The 27,869-nt window shown below is 45.5% G+C and overlaps 3 protein-coding genes across 8 annotated transcripts in view; 2 read left to right on the top strand and 1 right to left on the bottom strand.

The window, feature by feature from the left end:
* NUSAP1 (nucleolar and spindle associated protein 1) overlaps positions 1 to 7,988 on the top strand; it is a 34,699-nt gene extending 26,711 nt beyond the window's left edge. Inside the window, exons 11-12 of the mRNA XM_073348727.1 lie at positions 5,941 to 6,052; positions 6,708 to 7,988. Of these exons, the coding sequence (XP_073204828.1) occupies positions 5,941 to 6,052; positions 6,708 to 6,795 (200 nt within the window). The 3' untranslated portion in view covers positions 6,796 to 7,988. The remainder of the gene's footprint in view (positions 1 to 5,940; positions 6,053 to 6,707) is intronic.
* A 909-nt stretch (positions 7,989 to 8,897) lies between these two features.
* NDUFAF1 (NADH:ubiquinone oxidoreductase complex assembly factor 1) lies at positions 8,898 to 21,143 on the bottom strand. 5 transcript variants are annotated; one of them, XM_073348728.1, is made up of 6 exons: positions 20,976 to 21,143; positions 20,155 to 20,225; positions 14,610 to 15,237; positions 12,435 to 12,620; positions 11,918 to 11,992; positions 8,898 to 9,223 (listed from the first exon to the last, which is right to left on the bottom strand). In XM_073348728.1, exons 3-6 carry the CDS (start codon positions 15,114 to 15,116, stop codon positions 9,083 to 9,085), a joined length of 909 nt encoding a protein of 302 aa, XP_073204829.1. In that variant the 5' UTR covers positions 15,117 to 15,237; positions 20,155 to 20,225; positions 20,976 to 21,143; the 3' UTR covers positions 8,898 to 9,082. The 5 variants fall into 5 exon arrangements, with proteins under 5 accessions (XP_073204829.1, XP_073204832.1, XP_073204830.1 ...); XM_073348731.1 differs by having other exon boundaries at positions 21,008 to 21,143; XM_073348729.1 differs by lacking the exon at positions 20,976 to 21,143 and adding an exon at positions 20,662 to 20,951.
* Positions 21,144 to 23,471: 2,328 nt separating this feature from the next.
* RTF1 (RTF1 homolog, Paf1/RNA polymerase II complex component) overlaps positions 23,472 to 27,869 on the top strand; it is a 54,453-nt gene continuing 50,055 nt past the window's right edge. Inside the window, exons 1-3 of one of the 2 annotated variants that reach the window (XM_073348712.1) lie at positions 23,599 to 23,670; positions 25,867 to 25,991; positions 27,554 to 27,664. Coding sequence is in view for 1 of the 2 variants with exons in the window: in XM_073348711.1 (XP_073204812.1) it covers positions 23,593 to 23,670; positions 27,554 to 27,664 (189 nt within the window). In the remaining variant the exon portion in view is untranslated. Of the gene's footprint in view, positions 23,671 to 25,866; positions 25,992 to 27,553; positions 27,665 to 27,869 lie in introns of both variants that reach the window. The other variant, XM_073348711.1, reaches the window with a different exon arrangement.

Genomic DNA, 27,869 nt, shown 5'->3' with positions numbered 1-27,869 from the left:
TGCCAATTAATGCTGCCCTCTTACCACCACCACCACACAAAACAAGTCAGTTTTGGGACATCTCCACAGAAACATATGACCCACATAAATCAAGTTCTTCTTCGAGTGATTGCTCGTGTCCGTTCCTTTGTAGGTGTGTGTGCCCACCACATGCACCAGTCCCGGAAGTTTTTCCCTCAGTGGTATCCGTAGGAGACCAGTTCTGGCGCCCTCTAGAGTGGTGCACATATGTACCGGTATAAGGGGCGCTGCTGGTTTTCCCCCCTCCCTCAGTTCCTTCTTACTGCCAGTGACAGTGCTGGAACGTCTCCTTGCCTCCGCAAGCTTACGTCTCTCAACTGTGTCTAGTTGTGAACTTTTTGTATATAGTTGTTAAAAACTTTTATAGTTTATACAGTTCCCTTTGTGTTAGAGTTAGTAATAGTTGGTTAGTCCTGGATGGGACTTAGCCTAGGGACGGGGCAGGCCCTGGTCCCTGGGCTTCAAGCCTTGTGACTGCTGCAAGAAACTTATGCCAGTCAGTGGTCCCCATAAAAGATGTCTAAAGTGCTTGGGGAAAACCCATGTGAGCGACAAGTGTCGCATCTGTAAGAGCTTCAGGCCACGAACGAAAAAGAAGTGGGACATTCGTCTTTGAGCGCTCCTTATGGAGTCGGCCCTCGCACTCGCATTGGAGCTGACTAGATTGGACTCTGCTTTGAGCACTGAAGCCTCGGTGCAGAGCATGCTGCCAGCACCGACCTCAGACTGGCGCCAATCCCCATCCCTGGTACCAGCTGAAAAGCAAAGAAAGGCCGGGAGAGGGTATTCTCTTGTGTCTCGTAAAGGGAAGGAGAGAGTTGGAGGACAGCAAAGACCCTTATGTGAGGGGCAGCTCTTTCTCTACGGACGGTGGCCTGGTTCCAGCACCTACAGAGCTGTCGAGCCCCCTTTGAGATCCGCCCACCAGCCCCTGGATGCGGGTCAGCTTACCTGCCAGAGTTCCCAGAGTTGTTCTCCAGTCTCTAGGCAGTGTTCACTGGGATCCTAGCGTCAATCACCTGCTGTCTGGCACAGACCCTTGGAAGCTCATCACTGGTCCCCAGAGCCCCAGCACCTGGAGCATCCGAATCGGTCTCCAGGCTTGCGGCACCATTCCGGAGGGTTGGTACGCTGGTCCACAGAGTCCTGTCACCAGTCTCCAGTTCACCGGTACAGATCCCCGTGGGTACGTTGACAGTCTCCAAGATATCGATCCTCTCGTTCCCGTTCTCACTCCTGGTCCACAGAACAGCACCGCCCCCATGGCGTGAGGCGTCAATTGCTGGGGTACTGTCACCGAATGCAGCCGCCAGTCACTGGAATCATGGCACCAAGAGACATTGTCCCAGTACAGCTCCCCAGTGGAGGTCCACAGAGAGAGCTGACAGGAACAGGGTAGACAGGCAACATCAGTCCCGTCCTGGTTCCCCCCCCAGACAAGCCTCCCTGTCTTCAGGCTCTGAAAGCAAGGAGGAACTCCTACACACGGGCCAAGGCCAGCTGCTGGGGCCATCGGCATTTCCTTCTGGGCCCCCATGGGCTGCACGGCCCCAGGGCCAATTGCCAACCCCCTGGCACCTGTGGAACCTCTGGGCATTTCCCCAACCATTGCCAGAGAATCAGTTGGTCTCAGGCATTACCAGTACACAAGGGAGTTGTGAAACTGATCAAAGCCCTTTTGGCAAACCCCCTCCTCCCTGCCCCCCATCTCTAACCAGATGGAGCGGAAGTACTATGTTCCCGCTAAGGGGTTTGAATATCTGTACACACACCCCACCCCAAGCTCACTGGAAGTGTCAGCAGCCAATAAGCACGATAGACAAGGCCAACTGGGATCGACCCCTAAGAATAAGGAGGTGAAGAGGCTCAATCTTTTCAGTAGAAAGATTTATTCTACAACCAGCCTTCAGCTAAGAGTGGCCAACCATCAGGCCCTACTTGGCCACTTTGATTATAACATTGGGCAGTCCATGGCCAAGTTCGCAGAGTCGCTGCCTGAGGAGCCCAGGAAGGAATTCCTGGCTATTCTGGAGGAGAGCAGAACGGTAGTCAGGGCAGGCAAGCAGCCTCAGATGCAGTAGACTCCTTGTCCTGGTCTATGACTTTGGCCATTTCTATGAGGCGGGCATCCTGGTTGCAGTCGTCGGGGTTTGTCAGCAGAGGTTCAGCAACCCATCCAGGACCTTCCCTTTGATGGCTTGGCGTTTGTTCGGTTTTTTTTTTTTTTTTTTTTTTACAACCGCCTGTCTCCCTTCCTCCTTGCCTGGGCCTCTATAACATTGGACCAGTGGGTCCTCAGCACAGTAGCAGGGGGGTATACCCTTCAGTTTATTTCTATCCCCCTTCTCTCTCCCTGTCCCTCTTCATGGACTCCTCTCACAGGCATCTACTCGCTCAGAAGGTGCAGGGCCTTCTGCAGGTGGGAGCGGTAGAGGATGTTCCTCTGCACTTAAGGGGAAAAGGGTTTTTTTTTATCCCAAAAGGGGGTCTATGCCCCATCCTCGACCTGCAGGGCCTCAAAAAGTATCTCAAGAAATTGAAGTTCCGCATGGTATTCCTGGCCTCCATCATTTCTTCTCTGGATCTGGGAGACTGGTACGTCGCCCTTGACCTGAAGGATACCTACTCATATATCGATATTTCAAGGACACAGAAGGTTTCTACATTTCATAGTTGGGACCAGTCACTACCAATGTCGTGCTCCCCTTTGGCCTAGCAAAGGCATCAAGGGTATTCACGAAGTGCATGTCGGTGGTAGCAGCCTACCTCAGACGTCAAGGTTCCAGATCTACCAGTACTTCAATGACTGGCTCATCAAAGGCCGCTCCAGGTCCAGCACAATGTTGAGAAGTTGTGGGCCACTTGCCAAGCTTTAGGCCTGTTGATAAACGAACAATAATCAACATTAATCCCGATCCAAAGGATAGAATTTGTTGGAGAGATACTCTACTCTATCCAAGCCAGAGCATTCCTGCCGGAGACCAGGTTCAGGGCAATGGCAGATCTGATTGCCAGCATCATGGCCCATCCACTCGCCACTGCCTGGGTCTGCCTCAGACTACTGGGGCACATGGCAGCTTGCACGTATGTTGTCCGTCACGCAAGACTCAGGCTGCCTCCGCTCCCAGATGTGGCTGGTGTCAGTCTACTCCCTGGCCAGATATCACCTGGACAAGATTGTCACAATCCTGCCACACAGGTATTTACCTTCATGCAGTAGTGGTCCAATCCAACTCTGGTAATGGAAGGTGTGCCGTTCGCAAGCCCACAACCCACAGTCTCCCTGATTTCAAATGCGTCTGACCTCAGTTGGGGAGCACATCTCTATGCACTGCAGACTCTGGGATTATGGTCTCGGGAGGATCTCACGTTACATCAGAGAACTCAGAGCCATCCGCCTGGCTTGTAGAGTCTTCCTTCTCCAGCTGTCTGCTCGGGTGGTGCAGGTGTTGACAGACAACACAGCCTCCATCATCTATGTCAACAGGCAGGGTGGAGCTTATTCATTGGCTCTGTGTCATGAAACCCTCTGTCTATGAGACTTTTGTATTTAGCATGCAATCCACCTGGAAGGCTCGCTCCTCCTTGGCGTCCTGAACACGCTGGCGGATTATCTCAGCAGGTCCTTCTTCTCTCACCATGAGTGGTCCCTTCACTGAGAGGTCGTCAAGATACTCTTCCAGAAGTGGGGAGCTCCCCGAGTGGACCTGTTTGCCACCAGACAGAACAGAAAATGCCATCAGTTCTGCTCTCTGCAAGGCCTAGGCAGAGACTCACTTTCCGATACCTTTCTCCTGTCGTGGTCAGCCGACCTGACGTATGCCTTCCCGCTGATTCTACTCATGAGCAAGGTTCTCTTGAAGATCAAGAGGGACAAGGCATGGATCATGGTTGTACCAGCATTGGTTCGGCATGCTCATGGACCTGGCCACTTTACAACTGCCTGGACCTATCTCCCAGGATCACAGTCAGTTCTTGCACTCAAACCTCGCCGCTCTCCACCTCACAGCTTGGCTGCTGTGTGGTTGAACCTAGAGAAACAAGCCTGCTCTAGTCAGGTACAGCAGGCTCTCTTGGAGAGCAGAAAGCCCTCCACCAGAGCAATTTACCTGGAAAAGTGGAAGCATTTCTCCTGCTGGGAGTCGGAATGGAATATTTCCCCGACCCAGTCGTCCCTGCAGTCCCATCTGGATTACCTGCTTCACTTGAAGCACCAGGGCGTCACCTTTTCCTCGATAAAGGTGCACTTGGTAGCCATATTGGCCTTCCATCCCTGTGTCTAGGGTAGATCTGTATTCTCACATGAGATGACTCAGGTTCTTGAAAGACTCTTTCCAGCCTGGTTCCCCAATGGGACCTTTAACCTGGTCCTCTCCAGGTTCACAGGTCCACCCTTCGAGTCTATGGCTTTTTGTTCCCCCTCCTCCTGTTGTGGAAGGTTGCATTCCTTGTAGGCATTACTTCAGCAAGTTGAGTCTCCGAGATTAAAGCCCTCACTTCGGAGCCCCCGTATACGGTATTTTAGAAGGACAATGTTCAGCTCTGACCCTATCAGGCCTTCCTGCTGTAGGTGGTGTCGCACCTCCATGTCAGTCGGGATATCGTCCTCCCAGTGTTCTGTCCAAAGTCTCACATGACCAACGAGGAGAGATGCCTGCACACTCTAGATGTCAGGTGTGCCCTGGCTTTCTACTTGGACTGCACCAAGCCCTTCCACAGATTGACTCAGCTTTTTACTGCTATCGCTGACAGGATGAAGGGCCTTCCGGTATCCTCTCAGATGATTTCAAACTGGATTACCACCTGCATCTGCACTTGTTACAAGTTGGCACAGGCTGTGCCTCCACCAATAGTGAAGGCTCACTCTACTAGAGCTCAAGTGTCTTCGGCTACCTTCCTGGTGTGTGGCCCTGTCCAGGACATCTGCAGGGCTGCGAGCCGGGCTTTGGTACACACGTTCACCACATATTACGCCATTACCCAGTAAGCCAGAGATGATGCTAAATTTGGCAGAGCTGTGTTGCAATTGACACGTCCATGAACTCCTGCCTGCCTCCAGAGATACTGCTTAGGAGTTACCTAGAATGGAATGGACATGAGCAATCACTCAAAGAAGGAAAATCATTACTAACTTTTGTAACTGTTCTTTGAGATGTGTTGCTAATGTTCATTCCATGACCCACCCTCCTTCCCCTCTCTCGGAGTTCCAGCAAGAAGGAACTGAGGGAGGGAGAAGCTGGCGGCGCTCCTTATACCAGTGAATACATGCACCACTCCAGTGGGCACCAGAGCTGGTTCTCTATGAATACCATGGAGGGAAAAACAGTGCATGTGGTGAGCACATAAACCTACAATGGAGTGGACATGAGCAACACAACTCTGAGAACAACAGTTACGAAAGGTTGGTAACTCTTTTTTCTGCTGACCCTAGAGTCTGCTGCTGTGTTGGCAAGACAGCCCCACTCAGAGCTTTCTGCTCGGATGGCAGGGAGCTGAGGCTTCTCTTCAGGTCCAGGCCACTTCCCCTCCCTCTAAAACAGGGCACAGTGGATTAAGGAACGGGAAGGATTTTGTCAGCCAAAGACCATCGTGGCAGATCCCTGCCTTCCACGGTAGCAGAGAGGGCTCCATTATGGGGTAGTTCCCAATTAATACTACCCCACAGGCAGAATTCTGAGCAGAGGCTTCTGCCACCCCCAATAGAAAGCCCTCTCCCCAAATAGCTGGCTAGTACCCAGATTGATGTAATTCACCAGGGTGTTTGTGCTTGATCTTAAATGCAGGTCAGGCAACTTGTGTTATCTGTAGAGTTGAGGATAAGAATGCCAGTATTAACAACATAAATTCACACAATTACTAAATTTTAATAACTAGCTGGTCTGTTTTTTTTGTTGGGTTTTTTTGCTTCTTACAATATAGGAAGACTGAAACCTTGGGGTGACTCAAAAGAAAACACTGTCCTGAATAAATCTATGAATAGCAGCGTCTCTTCACACACAAAAGATTACAAACAGCCACATCTCCAGACCAGGTCAGTACAAGGGTGTTTTAGGTGCCATTTTAACACTAGAACTCTGTAGGAGAGCACTAAGACTTAAATGTGTGACAAGCCAACACTTTTAAATAAATGCACTGTCCTTAACCATACTTATGTTAGAGAAATTTTTCTATCTCTATCAAAATGTTTAGCATCAGGATGACCAAAGTATAGCTCACAGCTGCCCTCTACCTAGGCTAAATGTGACTGCTGGAAAGTACAGGTCCCAGCATGGTAGGCCCCACCTTGATTTTAACAGGTTGATCAGCTCAAGATGTAGCCTTATATAGTGGGACCTGTATGTTTTATGGGCTGTGCTTCTGCAGAAGAGTTCATAAGAGTCAGATTTTTAAGAACAGGTTAGACAAACACCTGTCAGGGATGGCCTCTGTTTACTTGGTCCTTCCTTAGTGGAGCGGGCTGGACTAGGTGGCTCCTTGAGGTTCCTTCCAGCCATACATTTCTATATGTAATCTAATGAGTAAAAAATGGAGCAGATGGCCAGTGCAACTAAGCGAATCTGGGAACTTCTCGTCTGGCTAACCTAAAAGATTCCTTCTAATTGCTTATGCATATAGTTATCTGTGCCTATGCAACTAATTGCTCACCTGCTCCGATTTAGTGTGATTTGTTTTCTTTTCACTTTCAGAGAAGGGAGGCGTGAGAAGCATGTGCAGGAGAGAAAGCAGAAAAAGGCTCAGCTGCTTGGAACCCGCAGGGGACTATCTATGGCTTAGGAGGAATTTAGTAACTTCTTAAGGACTCACTGTAAATACTGTTCTCAGGAAAAATCTTTCCAACCTTTGTAAATATTTCTGGTTGTAATGTGTGCATTAAAGGATGAGTCAGGTCACCTGAGTTGACTGGATGTTACTAGCCATGTAGGACAGGCTTTCTTAGTGCTGCTGAGCTTAACATTGTTAGTGATTTTACAAGTTGGATAAAATATCGATACTCTAAATCTTTTAATATGTTTTAAGTAGAGCCCCAGAGTATCTCAAATCACTTGGAGCCATTCATCCAGTTAGGTTTTAGATTGGCCAGATATTCTTGATTGCAGATTTTGAACAAAAGCTTTCTCCTAAGTAAGCAGATTCTCTAAAACTATTAGACTGAAGAGATATTAAGGGGGGGGGAGAGGAAATGTTAAAGGAATAATCATGAAACCTATTCACATTGAGTCACTTATCAGTTAGGCATATTTCTCTAGATGCTAAATAACTTCAAATGTGTTCCATTATCAAGAAATTTAAGACACTGGGAGACTTCTCTGACAAGTAGGGTATATGTAGTAGCAATTGCTAGAGCGGTTTCCTATATTTAAGTCCTTTGTGCAGTAAACGACAATCTCTAGGAGAGGGAAAACCATATAAGGGCTTTCTGGAGAACTAAAAGCCCTAAATAATAGGAAAAAAATAAATAGAGGTTAACGCAAACCTTGGTAGGTTGCTAATCAGATATGTGAAGAGCAGTTATTAGTTTTTTGTCCCTCTCCACATTTATTACAGGATAAAATTTGGCAAAATAGAACAACAGTTGTCTAGTCTGAAGTGTTTACAAGATACTCTATATTAGTAAACCAAGTTCTTTCGAGGTATGATGTACTTAGAGTAGATTTAGAAAGCCTGTAGCAGTAATATCAGCAATTTCCCAAGGTAATATGTAAAGAAAAATCATCTCGATTTTATCATTAAACATCATGGAATGGACTTGAAGCACAGGGGAAGGGAGTGGGGGGAGGAGGAGGCACTGCAGTTGCTATTTCATTACAGCTCTTTGGACTTATGAGCAAATATTTACAAAGTAATAGGTTCACTTTTGTGTTTAGGCTTAACCTTTCCTGTGATATTTGCTGAAACATTAGATGCAGAAATAGAAAAGCTTTTTATATAAATTTTTATACTGTTTAACTGGGGAAAATAAATTGTTTTTTTTTTTGTATTTAATGCTGTTGCTTATGACTTAAATAATAAGTATGGCTGATTGTGTGTGTGTGTGTGTGTGTGTGTGTGTGTGAGAGAGACAGACACAAAGTTTAACCGTATGCAAGTGCCAGATGTGCTCATACATACAGATCATATCCTCTCTTCCACTAAAGAAAAGGAATGTATTACCATTTGCCAAGCTTCATGGTCCACCTAATCACTTTTACTGATGCAGTTCACTTGTTGGGATGTCCTAAATTAGAGTTTTGAAACACTCTTATTGATAGTGATTAGCAGGGACAGAGGGATAATGTTACAGAATATCTGTTACTTTGTTTTTGACAATATTGTGTATGGTCTTATCAGTTTACTGTCTGAGTCTGACATAATGGGAGAAAGACACTTGAATAGGAAAATATGCCTCAAACTGGCAGGGAATATAAGCAGGTACAGCACCTGAACTGTTCTAACTCTCTAGACTTTAAGTTGAGCACTTTTTGAACACTATTTTGATTGAAATCCTTTATTAAATATAAACCTTTACTCAGGATTATGGAAGAACTGAAACCCAGCACTCCTTGTCCTAAAACAAATGTATGCATTTTGAAAACTAAACCCTCTTCAGGAAAATCTCATCACCTCCACACCCTGCTACATGTTGTATAAATTAAGATGTGTAGGCCTTTCCCAGCTTTTGAATCCCCACTCTGGAGAATCCTAGTGTCAGTTTTGGGATAGAAACTGCCTCTAACGAGTAGGCATGTGCCTGAACAATATATCCAGACAGCAGTTTCTAACATAACTTTGCACTACTGGACCCTGATTCGCTTTGAAACTATCTCATATAGTCTGTTTTCACAGTGAACTTCTGCAGCTGGCTGTTGGAAACCACAAGAAACCTTTAATACCATATGTTCTGAAGCTGCAAGTCTGCTCAGTTTATTATGGAGTCCATCCCACTCACTTCATGCAGTTACTCTTTAATATTTATGTGAACTCCCACCCCCATCATGCATGAAGAAACTCAAGTTTAACAATGGTGTATAAATATTTAATAAAATGAGCTACTGAAGCAGGTTCCACAGGATTACAGGCCCATCTAGACCTTGGGATTTCTTTCATATTTTTCATAGGCAAATTCCTCTGTATGAGCTCTGTCATTCAGCAATCCAATAAAGTCTATCTCCAGCTGGAAAGGGCCATCTGCCTTGTCTCCGAGTGTGAATCCAACAGTACTAATCTGATAAAAGAAATTGGTTATTCAGTTGGATATTGTTTCAAGTAATGGGGAGATTAGAGGTAGTAAAGCCTAGGAAACTTTTCCATGTTCTCCATACAGTGCATTGACCACACAAGCATATTCATGTTACAACAGGAATCTGTTCAAATGTGCAACACTGCTACAGCAAAATTAACTCCTAAAACACTTTGGATTAATACTACAGAATGTGATTAAGAGTGATATAATGTGCCCTTGTGTATTTTCTAAAGTCTTTGAACTACGTTGAGCTATATGGAAAAAGGAGTGTGTTATTGATCCTGGAAAAGCCCTGAAATTTTTAACCCAGGAAATTCTTCAATGCTGCAAATTTCTCTGATTCTGCCTTTAAGTATACTGCTAAATATGCAGACATTTATTCATGGCAAACTTCCCATTTGACATAATGACTATTTCCATGTAATTTAGAATTTCAAACTTAAGTAGCCTGCTAAAGGTTTTCACAAACAAAAATGTTAAAAGGATGGAGGCCATTGCGGAAGGGGGGGATGTAAGGAGGAAATGTCAGGTATTACACACAAGAATTCCCATACCCAATCAGACCAAGGAAAGTGCATGAAATTTTGTAGTAGCCAATTCTGGCTTATGTTACTCTGATAGTTTCTTTCTGGCTCTCATCAAACAGAGGGTGGCTAATGCCCTGAAATGTAAAGCCTCTCTTACAAGATTTTAGGTTTTATTTTTAATCTTCACTAATGTAACTCTGGATGTTCTCATTAACTGTACAAAAGGTATAATACTTTTTTGATCCTTAAGCCTGTAGTCTCAATGATATCTTGTGGTAAGGAGTCTGACAGGGTAACGTTGAGTATTCTATTAGGTTTGTATTTAAGCTTTAATTTCATTGAATTTTCCTTGTTCTTATATCTGATTTACCTACTCTATCAATTGCTCTTTTGTATACCTTTACCATGTCTCATCTACAGTTCCAATTTCTTCATTCTTACTACTGAAGTGTTTTCATGCTGTTAATCACTTTCATCACCCCTCTCTGAACCCCCTATCTATTTTTTTTTAACTGGGTTCTTAAATTGAACCCAGTATTCCAGGTGAGTACATAACATTGATTTATGTAATGGGTACTACATAAAATGACTCTTCTCCTTACATTGTTTGCTTACTTTTGACAAACTGTACATTGACCAGTCCTCGGTGATGACCAGCATTCTCTTGAGTTAACTTAGAACCCGGTAAGGTGTACAAATAGCCCATTGCTTCCAATGTCTCTCACCTTGCATTTGCCAACAGTGAATTTCATATGCTACAGTGTTACCCATTCACCTAGCTTTTGGTTTCTTCTGTCTTGACTATCCTAAAGAATTGTGAGCTACAAATTATCACCTCGCCGCTCGCCCTTTTGAGGTTGCTAATACATATTTAATACCTGTCCTAGTACACCCCACTTTCTTGCCATAATTGACCATTTAGATCTACTTTTGACGGTTTTTTGTCTAAATGCAGGACTTTGCCTCTTCTCATCACTAGTTTTTCAAGGCTCTCTGAAAGCCTCAATAAATTGTCAACTGATTCTTAGTAACCACATCTCTTCAAATTTGTTTAGATCAGTGGTCTCCAAAGGGGGTGCGCAAGACGATCGATTGGGGGGGTGCAGCAGGCGGTGCACCGCCAGAGCAAAAAGGCGGCACAGCAGGAGGAGCACTGCAGGGGGGGGAGGGAAAATGGGGGGGGGCAGGCCTGAGTCCTTCGGCCCATGGAGGAGCAGGGGCAGCCAGCGGCCGGAAATAAGCGGCACTTTCCCCTTCAAAGCCAGCCGCAGAGAAACGGCGCTTTGAAGGGGAAAGCGCTGCTTCTCTCCAGCCACTGGCTGTGCAGCTGCCCCAGCTCCTCCTGAGTCCTCCGGCCTGTGCTCGCAGGGCTGCATTCCAAAACGGGCTTTAGAGCTGCAGGCCAGGGCCCTGAAGCCCCTGCGTTCTGGGTGGCCCTGCCTACCGCGGTGGGGGGACAGCTCCCAGAATCGTGGCCATGGGGATGGTACTGCACAGAGCCACCCGCACACCCCCTGCACCAAACAGGAGCTGCCCCAGGTAAGTGCTCTGCACCCCCTGCCTGCCTCAGCCCTAAGCCTCCTCCCGCACCCCCACCCTGAGCGCCCTCCCACAACCGGCACTCCCACCCTGAGCGCCTGCTATATCACCAAGTGTTAAACCAAGATTTTCAAAAATAATAAAGCATATTCAATCACATTGCTCACTAAATTAATAGTAATTTTTTTAATGAGCAAAAAGGGGTTTTGTACTGTTAAATATTTTTACATTTTTTTATTTCATCTTTATCTCATCGTTTAATTTCTATTTTTTGTGTATGTTTTATAATTTACACCCTATATTAGTACAGTAGTACATGTATATAATATATACATATATTGGGGGTACGTGCTCAAAAATTTTTTACCGATAGGAGTGCGCAATCAAAAAAGTTTGGAGACCACTGGTTTAGATAAGAGATTTTTAATTAAATTTGGAATATTAAGAGGAAAGGTGAGAAACTAGATAGATTTAATATCTGGAGAAAAAATACTGCAATTTCAAGTTCATATAGCTCTAGATACCTTGAAGAGTTTTAAATGGTCTTCACTTACACAGTTACTATCATTTAATGAGAATTTCAGTAGTATAAAGTGCAGAAACAACTTACCTTATCTAACCAGAGTGGGTGCTGATCATCCTGGATTCTCCCCCGACTTGAGAGAAAGAACTTGGAGAATGGAATCTGACAATAAGGAATACGGACTTTAGTTTTACATGTACACATACAATACTAGAAGAACCACTTTCCCCAAAAGACTTAATAACCCATTTTATGCTCTGTCTGGCTCCTGCAATAGTGCCAGTCATACACATGGAGTTAATACACAGAAGATGGACCAGATCAAACTTATTCTTTGTTTCCCTCTGAAGCCAGCTCCAGCCCTATACTCTTCTGTGGTGACTGTTGCTGGTTGCCCTGTGGAACTCCATGACCTGACCCTTTGACTAGACAGAATTATATAAGCTAGCTATTTTCTCGATAGAAAAAGAATAGCTGTTGAGGGAGCTTCTGTCAGTATTGATAAGCCAAAGAACTACGTATGCATAAATGCAGCAATCTTTAAAGCAATACAGTACTGAAGAGGATTAATCTTCCTCAGTCCCAAGGAAATATTCAAAGTTACCTTAATTTCCTGCCAGTATGGACCCCCTCGGGTGAATATGAAGTAATTGTACAGGTCATCCTTTTGATGGGAGAAGTATGGGTTTGTATAGATATTTATCATCCAGGGTCGACCATCACCACGAATGCGTAAATACAGACTATTGAAGTTTGACCAATCATAATACTTCTTCCTTTCAAACGCTCCCTAGAAGGTATAAATAAAGCATGTTATTGCAGCTCAATATTTCAATGAGAATTACTACTATGAAGACTACAGGTAACCACCACTTTGATCAATTTCCCCTTTCTGGGCACTCTCCTTATCCAAGCTATCTGCTGTGACCTACTGGAAACTGGAGGATAAGGAAAGCTAGAGTGAGTGACTTCCACTACGCTATCAGTCACACAGAATTTCGGTGATGTGTTACAGGCCTCAAATGGGACTGAATGCTCAAACAGTGGTTCCCAAACTTGTTCCACCACTGATGAAGGAAAAGCCCCTGGCATGCTGGGCCAGTTTGTTTACCTGCCGCGTCCGGCCGATCACAGCTCCCAGTGGCTGCAGTTTGCTGCTCCAGGCCAATGGGAGCTCCTGGAAGCGGCAGCCAGTACGTCCCTCAGTCCATGCCGCTTCCAGCAGCTCCCATTGGCCTGGAGCAGCAAACTGCGGCCACTGGGAGCCGCGATCAGCCGAACCTGCGGATGCGGCAGGTAAACAAACCGGTCTGGCTCAGCAGGGGCTTTCCCTGCACAAACGATGAAACAAGTTTGGGAACCACTGGTCTAAAGATTCATGCTTGCTGTTTCTTCAATCACAACAAGTGAGACTTCATTTCCAGCACCAGATTACCCTCTCAAAGGTAGCAGACCTAACATCTGTTTTTACTTCCACACATAAAAAGGGGTGCCATAGTACATCAGACCAATGCTCCATCTAGCCCAGCATGCTTCAGAGGAAGGTGCAAGAAACCTCACAGATGGCAGATGTGGGACACCCTGCCCCCTATGAAAGTCTCGTTCTAATCCTGAATAAAAATTAGCTTGAGCCTTGAAACTAGCATTTATATAACTACCATCCTTTCCAAAATATATTAGATGCTAACACTCTTGTTATCCATATAAATGTCCAATTCCTCTGACTCTTGCACACCTTCCTTATTTCATCACCTTTATTTTATAAGATGCAGCCCTGATCTTGCAACTTGTTGCACACAGGCAGACCCAAGCACCTACAAGGAGCCCCACTGAGATGAATGAGACTCTGGAGGAACACAGATCAGTGTCCAGATTAGTCACTAAACCAATCATTTAAAACAAACCAATTCTGGATACAAAACTTTGTTGCAGGAGATCTTTGGTTTGTGGGGAGACCATACACAAGGTTGTCTTTTACTCAGTTATCAAGGTGCAGTAGGAAACCCACTTTATGCTGATAAAAAACAGTCATTTGTTTCTTTCCTGAAAAGGAAGATCTAGCCCTGAGATAAGGCTTCATTGAGCCTGCTCACGAAGCAGGGCAACAATTACATCACTAAATGGATTGATGCAGTAGTGTCTCATTCCTTCAGATGCTCTGATACATTTGCAACAAGTAAAAGACCACTTATTCTGGCTGGTTTGACAAGCAGTTATACAGCCGTAAAACACAGGACAATAGATTTTCCTTTTAAATTCTCAAGAGATTCTGATCTTAGGTGAAAGGCTGCCTTTGTTTTAGTCAAACTGACACATTAAGTTGTTATAAATTTAAATTCAGAAACCTAATTAGCTAATACCAGTAAAAAGCGATAGTATGAGCTTTGCTTTTTTTATTCAATGGACAGACTGTGAAATGTGTGGAATAGTGAAAGTTCATCTGTAAGCTCCCTGCACCGTGCCAAGTAAACACATCAGTTATTCATATTCAGAAGAACGAGTACCCAAGGGGTAGAGGTTTCTCCAGTTGGGCGTGGCATGAAGTCAATTTTGTGCAATAAGACTGGGATGCATAGTATGTAACTTCAGCCTGTTTCTCTTTTTCTTGCATCAGGGAGCATTTATTTTCTTTCCTCATTTAAATTAAACATGACACAATAAGGTATTCTTCTAGAGAGAGAATTTCCACCCAAGTCTCTACTGCTCCAGTCCTGATTGCAGAGAAATGCAGACTGATTCAACACAATGTTAATAACTTAAGTCACTAAGTTATACTCACCTTTGGCAGTTTGGCTCTCATTGCGCAATATCCACTGTATTCTGTCTCCCCATCACGAGGTGCTTCAGTATTGAGAGTCCCATACAGCAGAGCAGTCTGATTATTCTTACCCAGTTTTAGGTAGGCTTCACTTTTCCCTCCGATCTCTACGTCAGAAGAAACCACCCACTCATCTAAATCTTTCTGGTTGCGAAACTCCCAGACCACTCTAGTCTGTTCCAACAAGTACTCCTCTAAAGGATAGCCCTCAGGCCCTTTCCAGTGATCCACCAATTCCTTTTTTAGGATGCCAAAATGTTTCTTAATTCCATCCACTCCCTTCTCAAAGCTGAAATTCATCTTCCAAGGTGGAGTGTTATCAGGGGATGTCCCTGGTCTCCTATAGCTACTGTACAATTTTGAGATGCAATCAGTGAGGAGAGGTCCAAGCAAAGGATGCAAGGCATTTTGCCTATGGCACCTACTAGAAAGAAAGATACTGTCCAGCAGTTTAAAAGATAGAGCCATAACGATAAACAAGGTTGAAGAATAATCAGAATTCCTTAAGATAACTATCAGGTTGGAAACAAATTCTTCAAAAAAAACCACCTAGATAGATCCTATTTTGGTTAATGTAGCTTGCCTCCACCTGTAATGAGAAGAAACAATTAGAGAAGCTATACCTGAAGCATTCTTGCAAGTTTATTTTAAAAGGGACACCAACTTGAAATCCAGTCAATTCAAAAAATATGAGTTAAAAGTAGTTTCAGGTACTACACCTGCTGAGCCCTCTTGTGAATTTACAGTAACATTTTCCTAATTTTTAAATACTTTTCGCCTGCCCTTGTTGTGTTGAAGACACACACAAACAGGAGAAAATGACTGACTTACACAAAGTACTGTCAAATGCATAAAGTAAATCAACTGAAAGATATTTCCCCATTTATTCTCTTTCCATTATAGTAAATTCAGGTGCTACTTGTAACAACAGTAGATACAACTTTTACAAAGAGATATAAAATTTTCAAGTTGATGGTGTACCTTTAAAGCAGCGGTTCTCAAACTTTTGTACTGGTGACCCCTGTCACGCAGCAAGCCTCTGAGTGCGACCTCCCCCCCTTATAAATTAAAAGCATTTTTTTATATTTAACACTATTATAAATGCTGGAGGCGAAGCAGGGTTTGGGGTGGAGGCTGACAGCTCACGACCCCCTGAGGGGTCCCAACCCCCAGTTTGAGAACCCCTACTTTAAAGCATTGTGTGAACAGAATTTTGTGAACAATTTTGACCCAAACCAGTTATGGAATCATCATGTAGTAAACAGTGTTTTTAGGACAACTAAGTACAGATTAAATTACTAGGTTTCATGCAAAGGGAATTTCCACCTCACTTTTTTTTTTTTTTACTTATGTATGTTATTATCCATCTCAATAATTATTAATTTTCCAATTCATTACTGCATTTATTTTAGAGTTCATATCAAAGGCATCCCACTAGAAACTCACAGACTGAAAGGTGCTCATGTCTGATAACCCAACCACATAATTTCTTATAAAATATTTTTAAAAGTTGAAAAGTTTCTGTAGCTGGATGGAACTAAGTGTGCAGGGAATACTCTAAGCAAAAGAGAGAACTGAAGAAAGGAGAAAAAAAAGAAAAGAAAAAAAAAGGCATGTTAGCTCAAAAAATACACATTTCATCTCTGTATAAATAGCTCCTAAATACCCTACCATAACTGTTAGAGGACTCCTGAATTCTAATTAACAAATCTGAACACAATTTCAAGATAACTATATGTCTGGGAATAATCACTACATATGTGCACCATAGCCTGACAGGAAGTGAAAGGAGAACTGCAGATATGTAATTGCATAGAAATATTCACAGCCTAGCGATTAACATGAAGACTGGGACTCAGACTCTAAGGTCAGTGGTATCCAGATACCACAGTGTGTTGAATTCTGTCACAGGACAGGAGAAGGTCACTTGACAAAGGTAGACCTTATAGTGCAATAGCTCAGCCCCTGCTTTACATCCCTTATTTAGGCACAAGTTAAAAGACAATCCTGAAGAAGACGTCAACCTCATCTAAAGAAGTCATGGAACAAATGTTATGAAAGACCAGATTCAGTCCGACATCCCTAGTAATCTTTGTTCTGATAATATCATCCGATGTTGGCCATTCCAGTAACTGAAGCAATCTGGTATCTAACGTGGGAAAAAACAGGAACTCCATACTAGGACAGCAATGGCCCATCTCATCTTCTATCTCAGCAGTTCTCAAACTGTGGGTCAGGATCCCAAAGAGGGTCGCAACCCCATTTTAATGGGATCGCCAGCATAGGCGCCGACTTCTTCTGGTGCCGGTGGGTGCTCGACCCCACTCTGCCCCTGGCCCAACCGTGACTCCACCCCTGCCCTGCCCCCTCCCGCCCCGTCCCACCCCCATTCCAACCCCTTCCCCAAAGTCCCCACCCCAACTCCGCCCCCTCCCTGCCCCTATTGGACACCTTCCCCAAATCCCCACCCCGGCCCTGCCTCTTCCCCACCTCCTCCCCTGAGCGTACCACATTCCCACTCCTCCCCCTCCCCACCAGAGCTTGTTACGCCACGAAACAGCTGTTTTGCAGTGGCAAGTGCTGGGAGGTAGGCGGCGGAGCGAGGACGCTGCGCGCTCAGGGGAGGAGGCGGAGGTAAGGTGAAGTGAGATGGAGTGGGGAGGGGAGGGGAGCTTAGCTGCCGGTGGGTGTAGAGCACCCACTAATTTTTCCCTGTGGGTGCTCCAGCCCCAGAGCACCCACGGAGTCGGCACCCACGGTCACGAGGGCTGGCTTAGACTTGCTGGGACCCAGGGCCAGACCTGAAGCCCGAGGGCTTCAGCCCTGGGCAGCAGGGCTCAGGTTACAGGGCCCCTTTTGGGGCTGAAGTCCTTGGGCTTCAGCTTTGGCCTCCCCACCTGGGGAAGTGGGACTTGGGCTTTCGCTTTGCCTCCTCTTCCCCACTCAGGGCAATGGGGCTCGAGCTTTGGCTCAGGCTTCAGTTCCCCCCTCCTGGGGTCATGTAGTAATTTTAGTTGTCAGAAGGGGGTTACAATGCAATGAAGTTTGAAAATCCCTGTGGTATCTTGTCTCCAACAGTATCAAATGCCAGATATGGAAAAACTGAAAAGCCCATAATTCATCTGCACAATATTCTTCCCTGCAGGGAACGTGGCAGAGTCAGTAAGAGGCACAGGCCTGGTCTACACAGAATTTTACATCAGTATAGCTACATCTCTTCGGGTGTGAAAATCCACATCCCTGAGAAATTTAGCTAAACCCACCTAACCCACTGTGTAGACAGCACTAGGTTGAAGGAATAATTCTTCCGTTGACCTAGGCTATGTCTACACTACCACTTATATTGGCATAACTTATGCCACTTATGTTTTTTCACACCTCTGAGCAACTTAAGTTACATCGACATAAGCACCGGTGTGGACAGCGCTATGTTGGCAGGAGCGCTTCTCCCACTGACATAGCTACTGCTGCTCATTGGGGTGGTGTAATTATGTTGACAGGAGAGCTCTTTTCCATCAGCATAGAGCAGCTGCACAAGAGATCTTACAGCTGTGCTGCTGTAAACTATCTAGTGTAGACATGGCCCTAGCTACTGCCTCTTGGGAAGGTAGATTATATATGTCAATGGGAGCATCCCTCCCGTTGGCATAGGCAGTGTCTACACTGAAGCACTACAGCAGCGTAGCATTTTAAGTGTAGATCAGTCCATAGGGAAGAGCACAGCAGCTGAACCATAATGCCATATGGACTGCTATGTTCCTTTCATCTGGCATTCAGTTATGACCTTTCAGATGCAAATATGCAGAAAGTCTAAGCAGTCATACTGTACCTTCCCTCATTCTGCCTGTCATTATTAAGCATCACTCACCCACCTTGCATGCCTAACAGATCACATTTAGGCTACCACCATAGAAATGCCAGGAAGAGTTAAATTGGCTGGAGGATTTAAGATGGCAGATTGCAGCCGAAAACATTCCCAAAAATGCTTTTAAAGCTTCCACCCCGAAGTAGTATGACAATCTTCCCCTTAGGAGAAGAAACGATGTTCTCTGTATTCTTTTTAGACGGCTACCCTCCCCCCCCACCCACTTTTCCCTCTATTTCACATCCCTAATGTTCACAGCCCCATGTATTGGCTATTATAATTTCAGACAAGTAAAACTAGACTGGATTGGACTTGCTATAGAAATTGACCTGACATTTTAAAATACACTATTTTCTCTGGGATTTTAAGAAAGGTGTTCAAGATAAATATTATCAAAGTGCCAATAATGCCCAACAGTTGTACTTGTTCTTTCCCCATGGGAATTCTTAATTCAAAAGTCCAACTTCCCTACCCCAGAGTTTCTTCTGAACGTTGATGTCCCATATAATTCAAAGTTAAAATTTTTTGTGGAACATCAGCAGGACTCTTATCTCCAACCCTCTGCATTTGCTTATCCTCCAGTCCTTCTCATTTTCTTCCTCTCTTTTCCCCTTTTTCTTCTCCTTTCCTTGCAGTGTCAGAAGCAGTTACAAAGGAGCAACTAACTCAAGCACAGAAGCACTTTACATGTAGAATTGACTGCATCAGGAAACTAGATCAGTTATAATTAGTTTGCCATTTGCCTCTACAGCCAGCTTCAACACTAGCACTGTGCTACTCTGAAGCAGCTGTTGCTAGTTGTCCTGTCTGAGTCTGCCACCTAACCAATGATATGTCCAGGCAGTCAGTAGCAGACCAAAGATTAGAAAGCATGACAGAAGAACATGTGTGTCAAAAAAAGAAGAAAGTGTTGCTTATCCAGCACATAACTGCTATGAGAGTGGAGAAATAGACTGTAGCATTATTGTTATTCTCATGTCCCATGTTTGCTTCTTGACAGACCAAGGGATACATGTTGTAGCCTAAAATCATTTTTAGGACAAGGAATTCCCACCCCATAAACACACACACTACTGTTCAATCAGAATGGCTGGCAAGGAAAGCGCTCAAGTTTTGCAGTTCCCTGCTGGCAAGGGATGAAGTAACGATCCTCCCTAAAACAAAGTACAGTTACTAACTAAAAGAGAATTGACAGTCCTAGGAATGTTATGCAGACCTCAGCCCTTCCAAAGTGCAGTGAAGATTAATAGGCCAGGCTCAACATAGATTTATTCTGGTCCTCCATAGGCTTTGGAGAGAGATGGATTGGCAAATTTACTATTCATTCTGTAAATTACATTACAGTTCTGATTTCCACTTTAAAAGCATGTAAACACTGATCTAAGAGACAGAGTGCTGATAAAACTTAACTGTTATAGAACTTCAATTTAGTCAGTTAAGTAGAAATTATTTGCATAAATTTTTATAAGTAAAGTCAGATTTCAGGACATATATTAGTGGAGGGCTCTTTTACTCTTTAGCAAAGACATTCTTTTTCCAAAATATTAATTTATCACAGATGTTAAAACAACTCAAAAGAGAGTTTTAAACAGTCTGACTAAAAATCCCTTCTCTCAGGGGCTCAATTTTTACTCTTTTTACCTTTGTGATGTCACCATTTCACTAGTTTTCTGGTCATCATAGAATTTTCAGTGGAAGCAGAACCCAGATTTCTAAAGTACAACACAAGCAGGGAAGGGGAGGAGTGAAAAACAATCTTAAAAAAAAGCCCTTCCGTCCTTTATATAGATCACAGAGAAGCAAATCAGAGCAGAAGCCCAATTTATTCTTCTTTGCAGGTAACCTTTAAAGTTTGCCTTGGCAGGCACCTCACTGCCTAGTCTCCAGGGGTCCTCAGAGACCTTTGGAGAGCTGGGGTTCTACCGAATCCGCAGCATTTTGTGACTATAAACAAATGCACCCAGAGCAGAATAATCCCCATGCATTCACCCCCCCTTAACACACAAGCGCTCCCACCATGCTCCCCTCTGCACTCCTATGCACTCACTTAAGCTCTGCCCTAATTAACAGGTTGTTTTCTCTAATCCCCCTGATGTGTGAGGGCGTGGGGGGACATGACACATAGCACAAAGGAGCTGCGCCATTTACCTCTGAGGGGCCAACCCCACCGTTTCCAGACATGATTACAGCGGCCCTGGACGCTACTCTAGGGCTAGCTCGGCAGCATCATGTCACGACGCGGTGACTGCCTCAAGGCGCCCGGCTGCAGCAGCCTCCCCAGACCAGCTCATTGGAGAACACCAGGCTGGGGGCGCTGATCGGTGCTGAGGAGAAACGGGCCGATGCCAGGCAGGAACCTCCTCCCCGCAGACCAGCCCCACTCCCCGGGGGTAGGTCGGCCACCCGCCTCTCCCAAGCTAGCCCGCCGTAGGACAACCACGCCCCCCCTCCAACGGCCTCACCTGACACCAGAGACCACAGGCCTCCCCCTTACCACAGGCAGCTCAGCCTCTAGCGACCCGGTCCGCCGCATTCAGCCCCCGTCAGGGGAACCCTGGCCGCGTCGCAAAGGTTCCGCACCCCCCTGAGGCGCTGCAACGCTTTGGCGGACTAGCTTCAAGTGGGAGCGAGTTACTCGGCACCTCAGTGCTCACAGTTACAGCCACCGCAGTCCCCGCTCAGCCTGCATGTCATTGTCTGCAGCTGGGTTCCCTAGTGTGTGTGTGCGCGCGTCCCTCCAGGATACAGATCCCTCTGCCAGGAGGCAGCATCACCTACTAGTTAGAACAAGGGCTGGGGATCAGGTTGCCTGGTTTTTATTCCCAACTGTATCACTATCTCCTTGTGTGATACTGAGCAAGTCACTCGTGTTCGTCAGGTGTCTCTTAAAGGTTTCCTAGCCACAGAGAGGTTGTGAAGGTTAAATCGTTAATGCTTGTAAAGTGTTTTTGAGATCCTCAGCTGAAATTTTTTGAATGAGATTCATAAGTGCAAAGTATTATTTAATTGTACATGTAGTTTTATTGAAACATCAAAAGGGTTTTTTTTTCTGTATGCTATGAACAGCATTAAGGATTTGTTTTTCATTATATGAACTGTTAACTAGTTAAGCGTGTGATACTTAGTACAGTACAGGCTAATTTATACTACATTGAAAGTATCCAGAGTAACGACGGTACTCTGTGGTGTTAGGGAAGGTCAGAGTTAAGGCTGTTTAGAGCAGTGGTTCTCAAAGCTGGTCTGCCGCTTGTTCAGTGAAAGCCCCTGGCACGCTGGACCGGTTTGTTTACCTGCCGCCTCCGCATGTTTGGCCGATCGCGGCTCCCACTGGCCGCGGTTTGCAGCTCCAGGTCAATGGTGGCTGCGGAAGCAGCAATGGCCAAGGGACTTGCTGGCAGCCCTTCCCGCAGCCCCCGTTGCCCTGTGGCTTTCCCTGAACAAGAGGCGAACTGGCTTTGAGAACCACTGGTTTAGAGTACCTTAACTATATCATTGATACATCTCAACATCTGTTGTTGGGGGTTTTAAACACTACCTTCACGTTCATGGCTTTCCAATATCAATGGTATTTAATGGAACCCCCCTAGATTATATATACTGATTTACAATCTTAACTATAATTTACTGAAGATTTTTGTCTTGATTACAAAAGTAATTATTCTTAATAACAACCGTTAGTCCTTATCTAAACATATGTACAGCTAAGAAAATGTCTTGCCAACTGCAGAGCCTCATGCAGAATCAGGGGCGAAGTATGCAATCTGTGCTTTAAGAAAAGAAGGTTATATTCTATTCTCCAGGGGCAAATCTTGAATTCTATAATATTTCTTATATGATACCTATCACCATGGTATGGTATCCGAGCACTTCGCTCCGTCAAAACTCTCTGAAGTCAATGGGAAATTTGCTCAAGTACAACCTAAGTAAAAACGTCAGGTTGTACTCTCATATGTACAGCTAGCTGACTGTTTCGAAGTTTGCGTGGTCATGAAGCTGCAGTGCTCTATATCTTAACTTATTAAAAGGTGATTTTATAAACCCACTCTCATGATTGAACCCATTCAGTTATAAAAACAACAGGATACATTCTGTCCTCATTTCGGGCCTGATCCTGCACCAGTGAAAAGAAAAGGAGTACTAGTGGCACCTTAGAGACTAACCAATTTATTTGAGCATGAGCTTTCCTGAGCTACAGCTCACTTCTCACGAAAGCTCATGCTCAAATAAATTGGTTAATCTCTAAGGTGCCACTAGTACTCCTTTTCTTTTTGCGAATACGCGGCTGCTACTCTGAAACCTGCACCAGTGAAGTCAGTGGGAGTTAGATCGCTGACTTTCAGTGGAAGCAGGATCGAGCTCTTGAGCCCTAATCCTGAAACAAGCTCTGCATCATGACACTTGCACCTCTAAGGAGCCCTACTGACGTCAGTGGGGCTTTGTCCAAGGTGTCGGTGCTTACTTTGCTATCTAGTCAATTTCAAGCCTCAGTTCAAAGTATTTTTGCGTATTACACACACACCTTTGTAGTCGTGTCCCCCCTCCCTCCCAGTTTGGAGACTTCACAGTCACAGTTTCCCGTGTTTTAAATATTTTCTCTCCCCAGTTGTGCTATGAAAGCCCCACCCAGACAGGGGGGCAATCGGCCTGACTCTCCGGGACGGCAGCGAACGTGTCTGCGCTCAGAGCGCTGCCAGAGGCCCTGAGACACCAGCCCGCACTGGAAAACGGAGAAGAACATACTTCTCCGCAATCCCTGTCGGCCCCAGTCACCCGGGAGCCACGAGCTGCAGCGCACGGGCGGCCCGGGGCGCCGAGGGGCCGTGGCGGCAGGCGCGAGGCTGCGGTGACAGACACGGTGACTCCGCGTCCCAGCAGCCCCCCCACAGGCACGTGCACCCGGCCCAGGCCCCGCCCCCTCTGCCAGTGGCTGCGGAGGCCCCGCCCCGGAGGGCGGGGCGGCGCGGGGCGCATGCTCGGTGCCCTTTGTGTCCAGGGCGGTCGGGCGGCGCGGGGGAGGCCGAGCCGCTCTCAGTGCCGCACCGTCCGCGGGCCCCTCAGCGCGGCGGAGCCGGCCCCGCCATGGTGAAGAAGCGGAAAGGCCGGGTCCTCATCGACTCCGACACCGAGGACAGCGGCAGCGAGGAGAACCTGGACCAGGTACGCAGCTGAGCGGGAGGCAGGGCCGGGGCCTGGGCTCGGGCTCGCTGCTCGGAGCACACGGCTGGGCGCCACTGTCCCCCCGCCGGGGCCGGCCGGAGCTCGCTCCGCCCTGCTGGGGGAGGCCTTGGACCCCCCTCCCCTTGCGGGGATGGGGTCCCGATTGGGCTCCGGGGCCGCGGGAGAGACCCCCGGGCATAGCGCATGTGGGGGGAGGGAGGCAGCGGGTGCTGGTAGAGAGTAGCCCGGCACTTGGGGGTGGCATGGGGTGAAATTGGCGTGGGGTGGTGGGGCCCCCTGCGGGAGGCGGGGGGTGACAACAGAAGCTCTAGACCCCTGGATACAGGTGTTAATTATGGTACACCCCCCCTGGGGATATAAGAATCCATGGAAACCTTGGCATCAATTTGGACTAGAATGTGGGGCAGAGGGTAAATGTCTGTGCTGTAGAATGGTGGCTACTTTCATCCAGGCCTTGGAAAGAGCTCTTTCATAGCTAATCTTACTTGCTAGGAAAAGGTGTTAGCATCTTCTGTTTTAAAGATGAAGGTCTGAGGGTCAGGTAGGTTGCTAAAAATTGGAGGAATTTTGGTGCTCTAAAATGCTTTCATCCCCTGGACTTAGTTCCTGGTGCTGGCTCCATGGGAAAAGTGTCACTCAGTTGCTGATGCTTGTCAGATTGAAGGTTCAGGTGGCCTATGCCTATAGGTACACCAAAAACTGCAGGAATAAGTGGAATATACTTAAAAGAACAGTTGGTTTTCTCATGGTATTTCAGATGCTAGGAGACCAATTAGGGGAAGATAAATATAATCAGGTCCCCTCTCTCTCCAGACCCTCTAGCACCGTATGTCCATAGAGGGTCAAGATGGGCTACTGTGGGAATTATTAATACACATGCATTAGTTTCCACTGAGCCGCAGTGGCTGAACCTGGGGAGCTCAATTGGTGGGACATTACTTGAGGTTAGGAGCCCAGAAATAGTAATGAGGTAGAGTGTCTGCACATCTCAAGAGGAATCCAAAAGAAAAATACTATATCTGGCATTAATTGAAGTGCATGAGAGCTTCAAAAAGGGCATGGAAGTTAGACTCCACTTCTTTTGCCCTGTGGAGTGGACTTTGTTCAAAAGACATCCCATCTTTTTAATTTTCCTGTAATCTTAACAGTCACTGGTGATGTGATATATTTCTGTACAGTATATATTATAACTCACATAAGGAGGTTCATCCAGTTGGGTATCTTGGTTAAATATTCTTAAGCATACATATATCTGAAGCGGATGCAGGTACTGGTCCATTAACTGGTAACTTCATAGGAGAAGCTTTTGTTGTGTTGGGAAATAAAACAAATTTAAACAAAGTTTTGTTGTTTGGCATTTTGATAGAAAGATGAAGAATGAACATCGCCTGGAGACTGAATTTGTCTATGACCCAGAGAGGTGGCTCCTTCAGGAAAGGTTGAGAAATAGTAGTGGAGCAGTGATAGGAAAACTTGCACAGATGCTATGGTTTTATCTCTGTTCTTTGCATGAATAATGAACTTCAGTCTCTAGGGCTTTCAGCTCTTCACCATCACTAAATTCATACTAATTTCACAGTGTTAAACAGCCTGAGAATGACCACAAGCCAGGGCTAGAGCAGGCTGGCATTGGCCAGAGAAGAGGAACATTGTGCGTGAGGGGAGCTTGTGGGTCCCCTCCCCCATACACTATAAACATGTGTTCACAGTTGTGGGTGAAGTAGTCGATGGCTCCATCAAAGCTACCCATCTACTCCTACTGTTCCACAGAGGCCTTTGAGACAGACATATTAGCTGCTCACATGTATTGGACTTCAGGCTCAGGTAGCAGAGATGCAGTTTTATCTTCTGTGGCTCCACTGGGAAAGCATATGCTAAATAGGGCCCTGACTGGTGCCTCCCCTCTAGCCTTGCAGCATATAGTCTTTTGGTAAATTGGAGAAGAAGGAACCCTTCAGAATAGTTACTCAGAAAAGAAAAAAAAAATGGTCAAGAATAAAAGGACAATGGTGACAGTGTGAGGGGATACACGGGGAGGTGGGGTGAGGGATGCTATTCAGCCATTTCTGTGCAAGTGGTTAGGAGTTCCAACAAAAAAGGTCAGGAACCACTGCTTCAAAAAAATTACAATCTTATATAAACTTAATCTTCTGATTTTACATGCCTTTGTTTCAGAGAGAGGCTTGAAAAAACCACTTGCCAGTGGAAGCTTTCTTGGCAAGTGTGCTGACCTAAGCCATCAATTTCAGCAGAATTTACATGCTTTTAAAAAATGAAGTTCCAAATCATATGGTTGTGAGGTAAACCTTCCATTTGTGGAAACTATTTGTAAACCAGTTTAGTGTTATCTTCCCAAGACTGCAAAAGTTCCCATGTGGTGATGCTGCTACTGATAGCTTAAGTTCAGCAGCAGCAGCAGTGAAGGATTTTAGAGAATCTGCTGTTCAGAACAACGCAGGCAACATCTAAACTGTAGAGTCATGTCAATTTCATGTGGTTGCTTGTGTTCCTTGAAAGAGCTAGGAATGGAGCCAGGGAGTGGAGTTATTCATGGTGGGAGAGTCCAGAAATAAGGTAAGGTTAGAGAAGTTGTGACTCTTTACATCCTTACAGCAAACAGAAGACAAAAAGCTCCTCTTCCTTTTAACAGCTAGGGAGGGTTGACACTTCTGGTTTATCACAGTGATTCTCAAAGCTGGTTCGCTGCTTGTTCAGGGAAAACCCCTGGTGGGCCAGGCCAGTTTGTTTACCTGCCGCGTCCGCAGGTTCGGCTGGTCGCTGCTCCCACTGGTCGCTGCTCCAGGCCAATGGGGGCTGCGGGAAGCGGCACGGGCCGAGGGATGTGCTGGCTGCCCTTCCCGCAGCCCCCATTGGCCTGGAGTGGCAAACCACGGCCAGTGCGATCGGCCGAACCTGCGGATGCGGCAGGTAAACAAATTGGCCCGGCGTACCAGAGGCGTTCCTTGAACAAGTGGCGGACCAGCTTTGAGAACCACTGGTTTATCAGACACAAACTAGCCAAGGCTGCTGCAGAACATAGAATCCCAGCTCCACCTAGCTGAGGTAATAGGAGTTTATTTTATTGCCCCTGGACCTATTAGTGGAGCCCTTGATTCTTGACAGTTGATATTTACTTTTGGCTAATATTTACTCCTCTTGATAATGTATTTTTATTTTCATTCCCAGTTTTTGAAAGTGCTCATTAGAACTTCGAGTTGTGGGAGCATGACTCTGCTAATTTACAATCTTCCAGCCTGAGGCCTGCCATATGAATGTGTTTATACAAAGATTTAGTGTCATTTTATTGTAGTTATGGGATGTGAAGAGGGATTGAATGGACCAGTTAGGATTCTGAATCGTATATGTCTTAATGTCTTTGCAACTTTAAAATAACTTACTTTAAAAGTATATAACTACTAACATACTTCAAAAAATGAGATTACGTAGGAATTACCTGATTAGTTAGAGGCAGTTGGTCTTTGGGTCATGCAACAATGCACTTAAAGTGTCTGTAACGCACTTTGCCATGTGGCATCACGCACTTTGCCATGTGGCATCACCAAAAGGTAATCTGTCTCTGAAAGTAATCAGTCTTGATGCTGTGTCTCTTTAGAAAGTAAACAGTAATAATGATACCTAGCACTTACGGCTTGTCATCTTCAAAATTTTTTTCCAGAATTGATCTGTTTTTATTTTCATGTAATACAAATACAAACACAAACTTGATGATTGACGCTGACTGAGAGACCTACTGTTTTTGGAAAGTACTTGGATACTATAGAGAGGGGTACAAATATAAAAGCATGGATTAGCAGGTCCAGTTATTTGTCTTTAAAATAAGTGTAAACTATTTTTGTACTAGGAGCTACTGTCTTTGGCCAAACGGAAACGCAGCGACTCTGAAGAAAAAGAGCCACCTGTTAGCAAACCAACAGCTTCTTCAGACTCTGAGACCTCAGACAGTGATGATGAGGTAAGTTTGACACGGTATATCTGAGTTGCTACAGCTTTTGTCTTGAGAGTTCTGACATTATTAGCAGTGATAATATTTTTATTATACAGTATGCTCAGAACCATTGTGTATAGACACACACAAAGTGAGGCTGGCCTCTCTGAGAGGCTTAACTAAGCCTAGAGAAAATAGCTTCAGAAAGAACATTTTTCTTTCTCTTTCACTT

This window comes from Lepidochelys kempii, chromosome 6, assembly GCF_965140265.1.
Source record: "Lepidochelys kempii isolate rLepKem1 chromosome 6, rLepKem1.hap2, whole genome shotgun sequence".
Classification (NCBI taxonomy): Eukaryota; Metazoa; Chordata; order Testudines; family Cheloniidae; genus Lepidochelys; species Lepidochelys kempii.
Note: the sequence above shows the minus strand (reverse complement) of the source record. Positions and strands in the feature narration are given on the sequence as shown.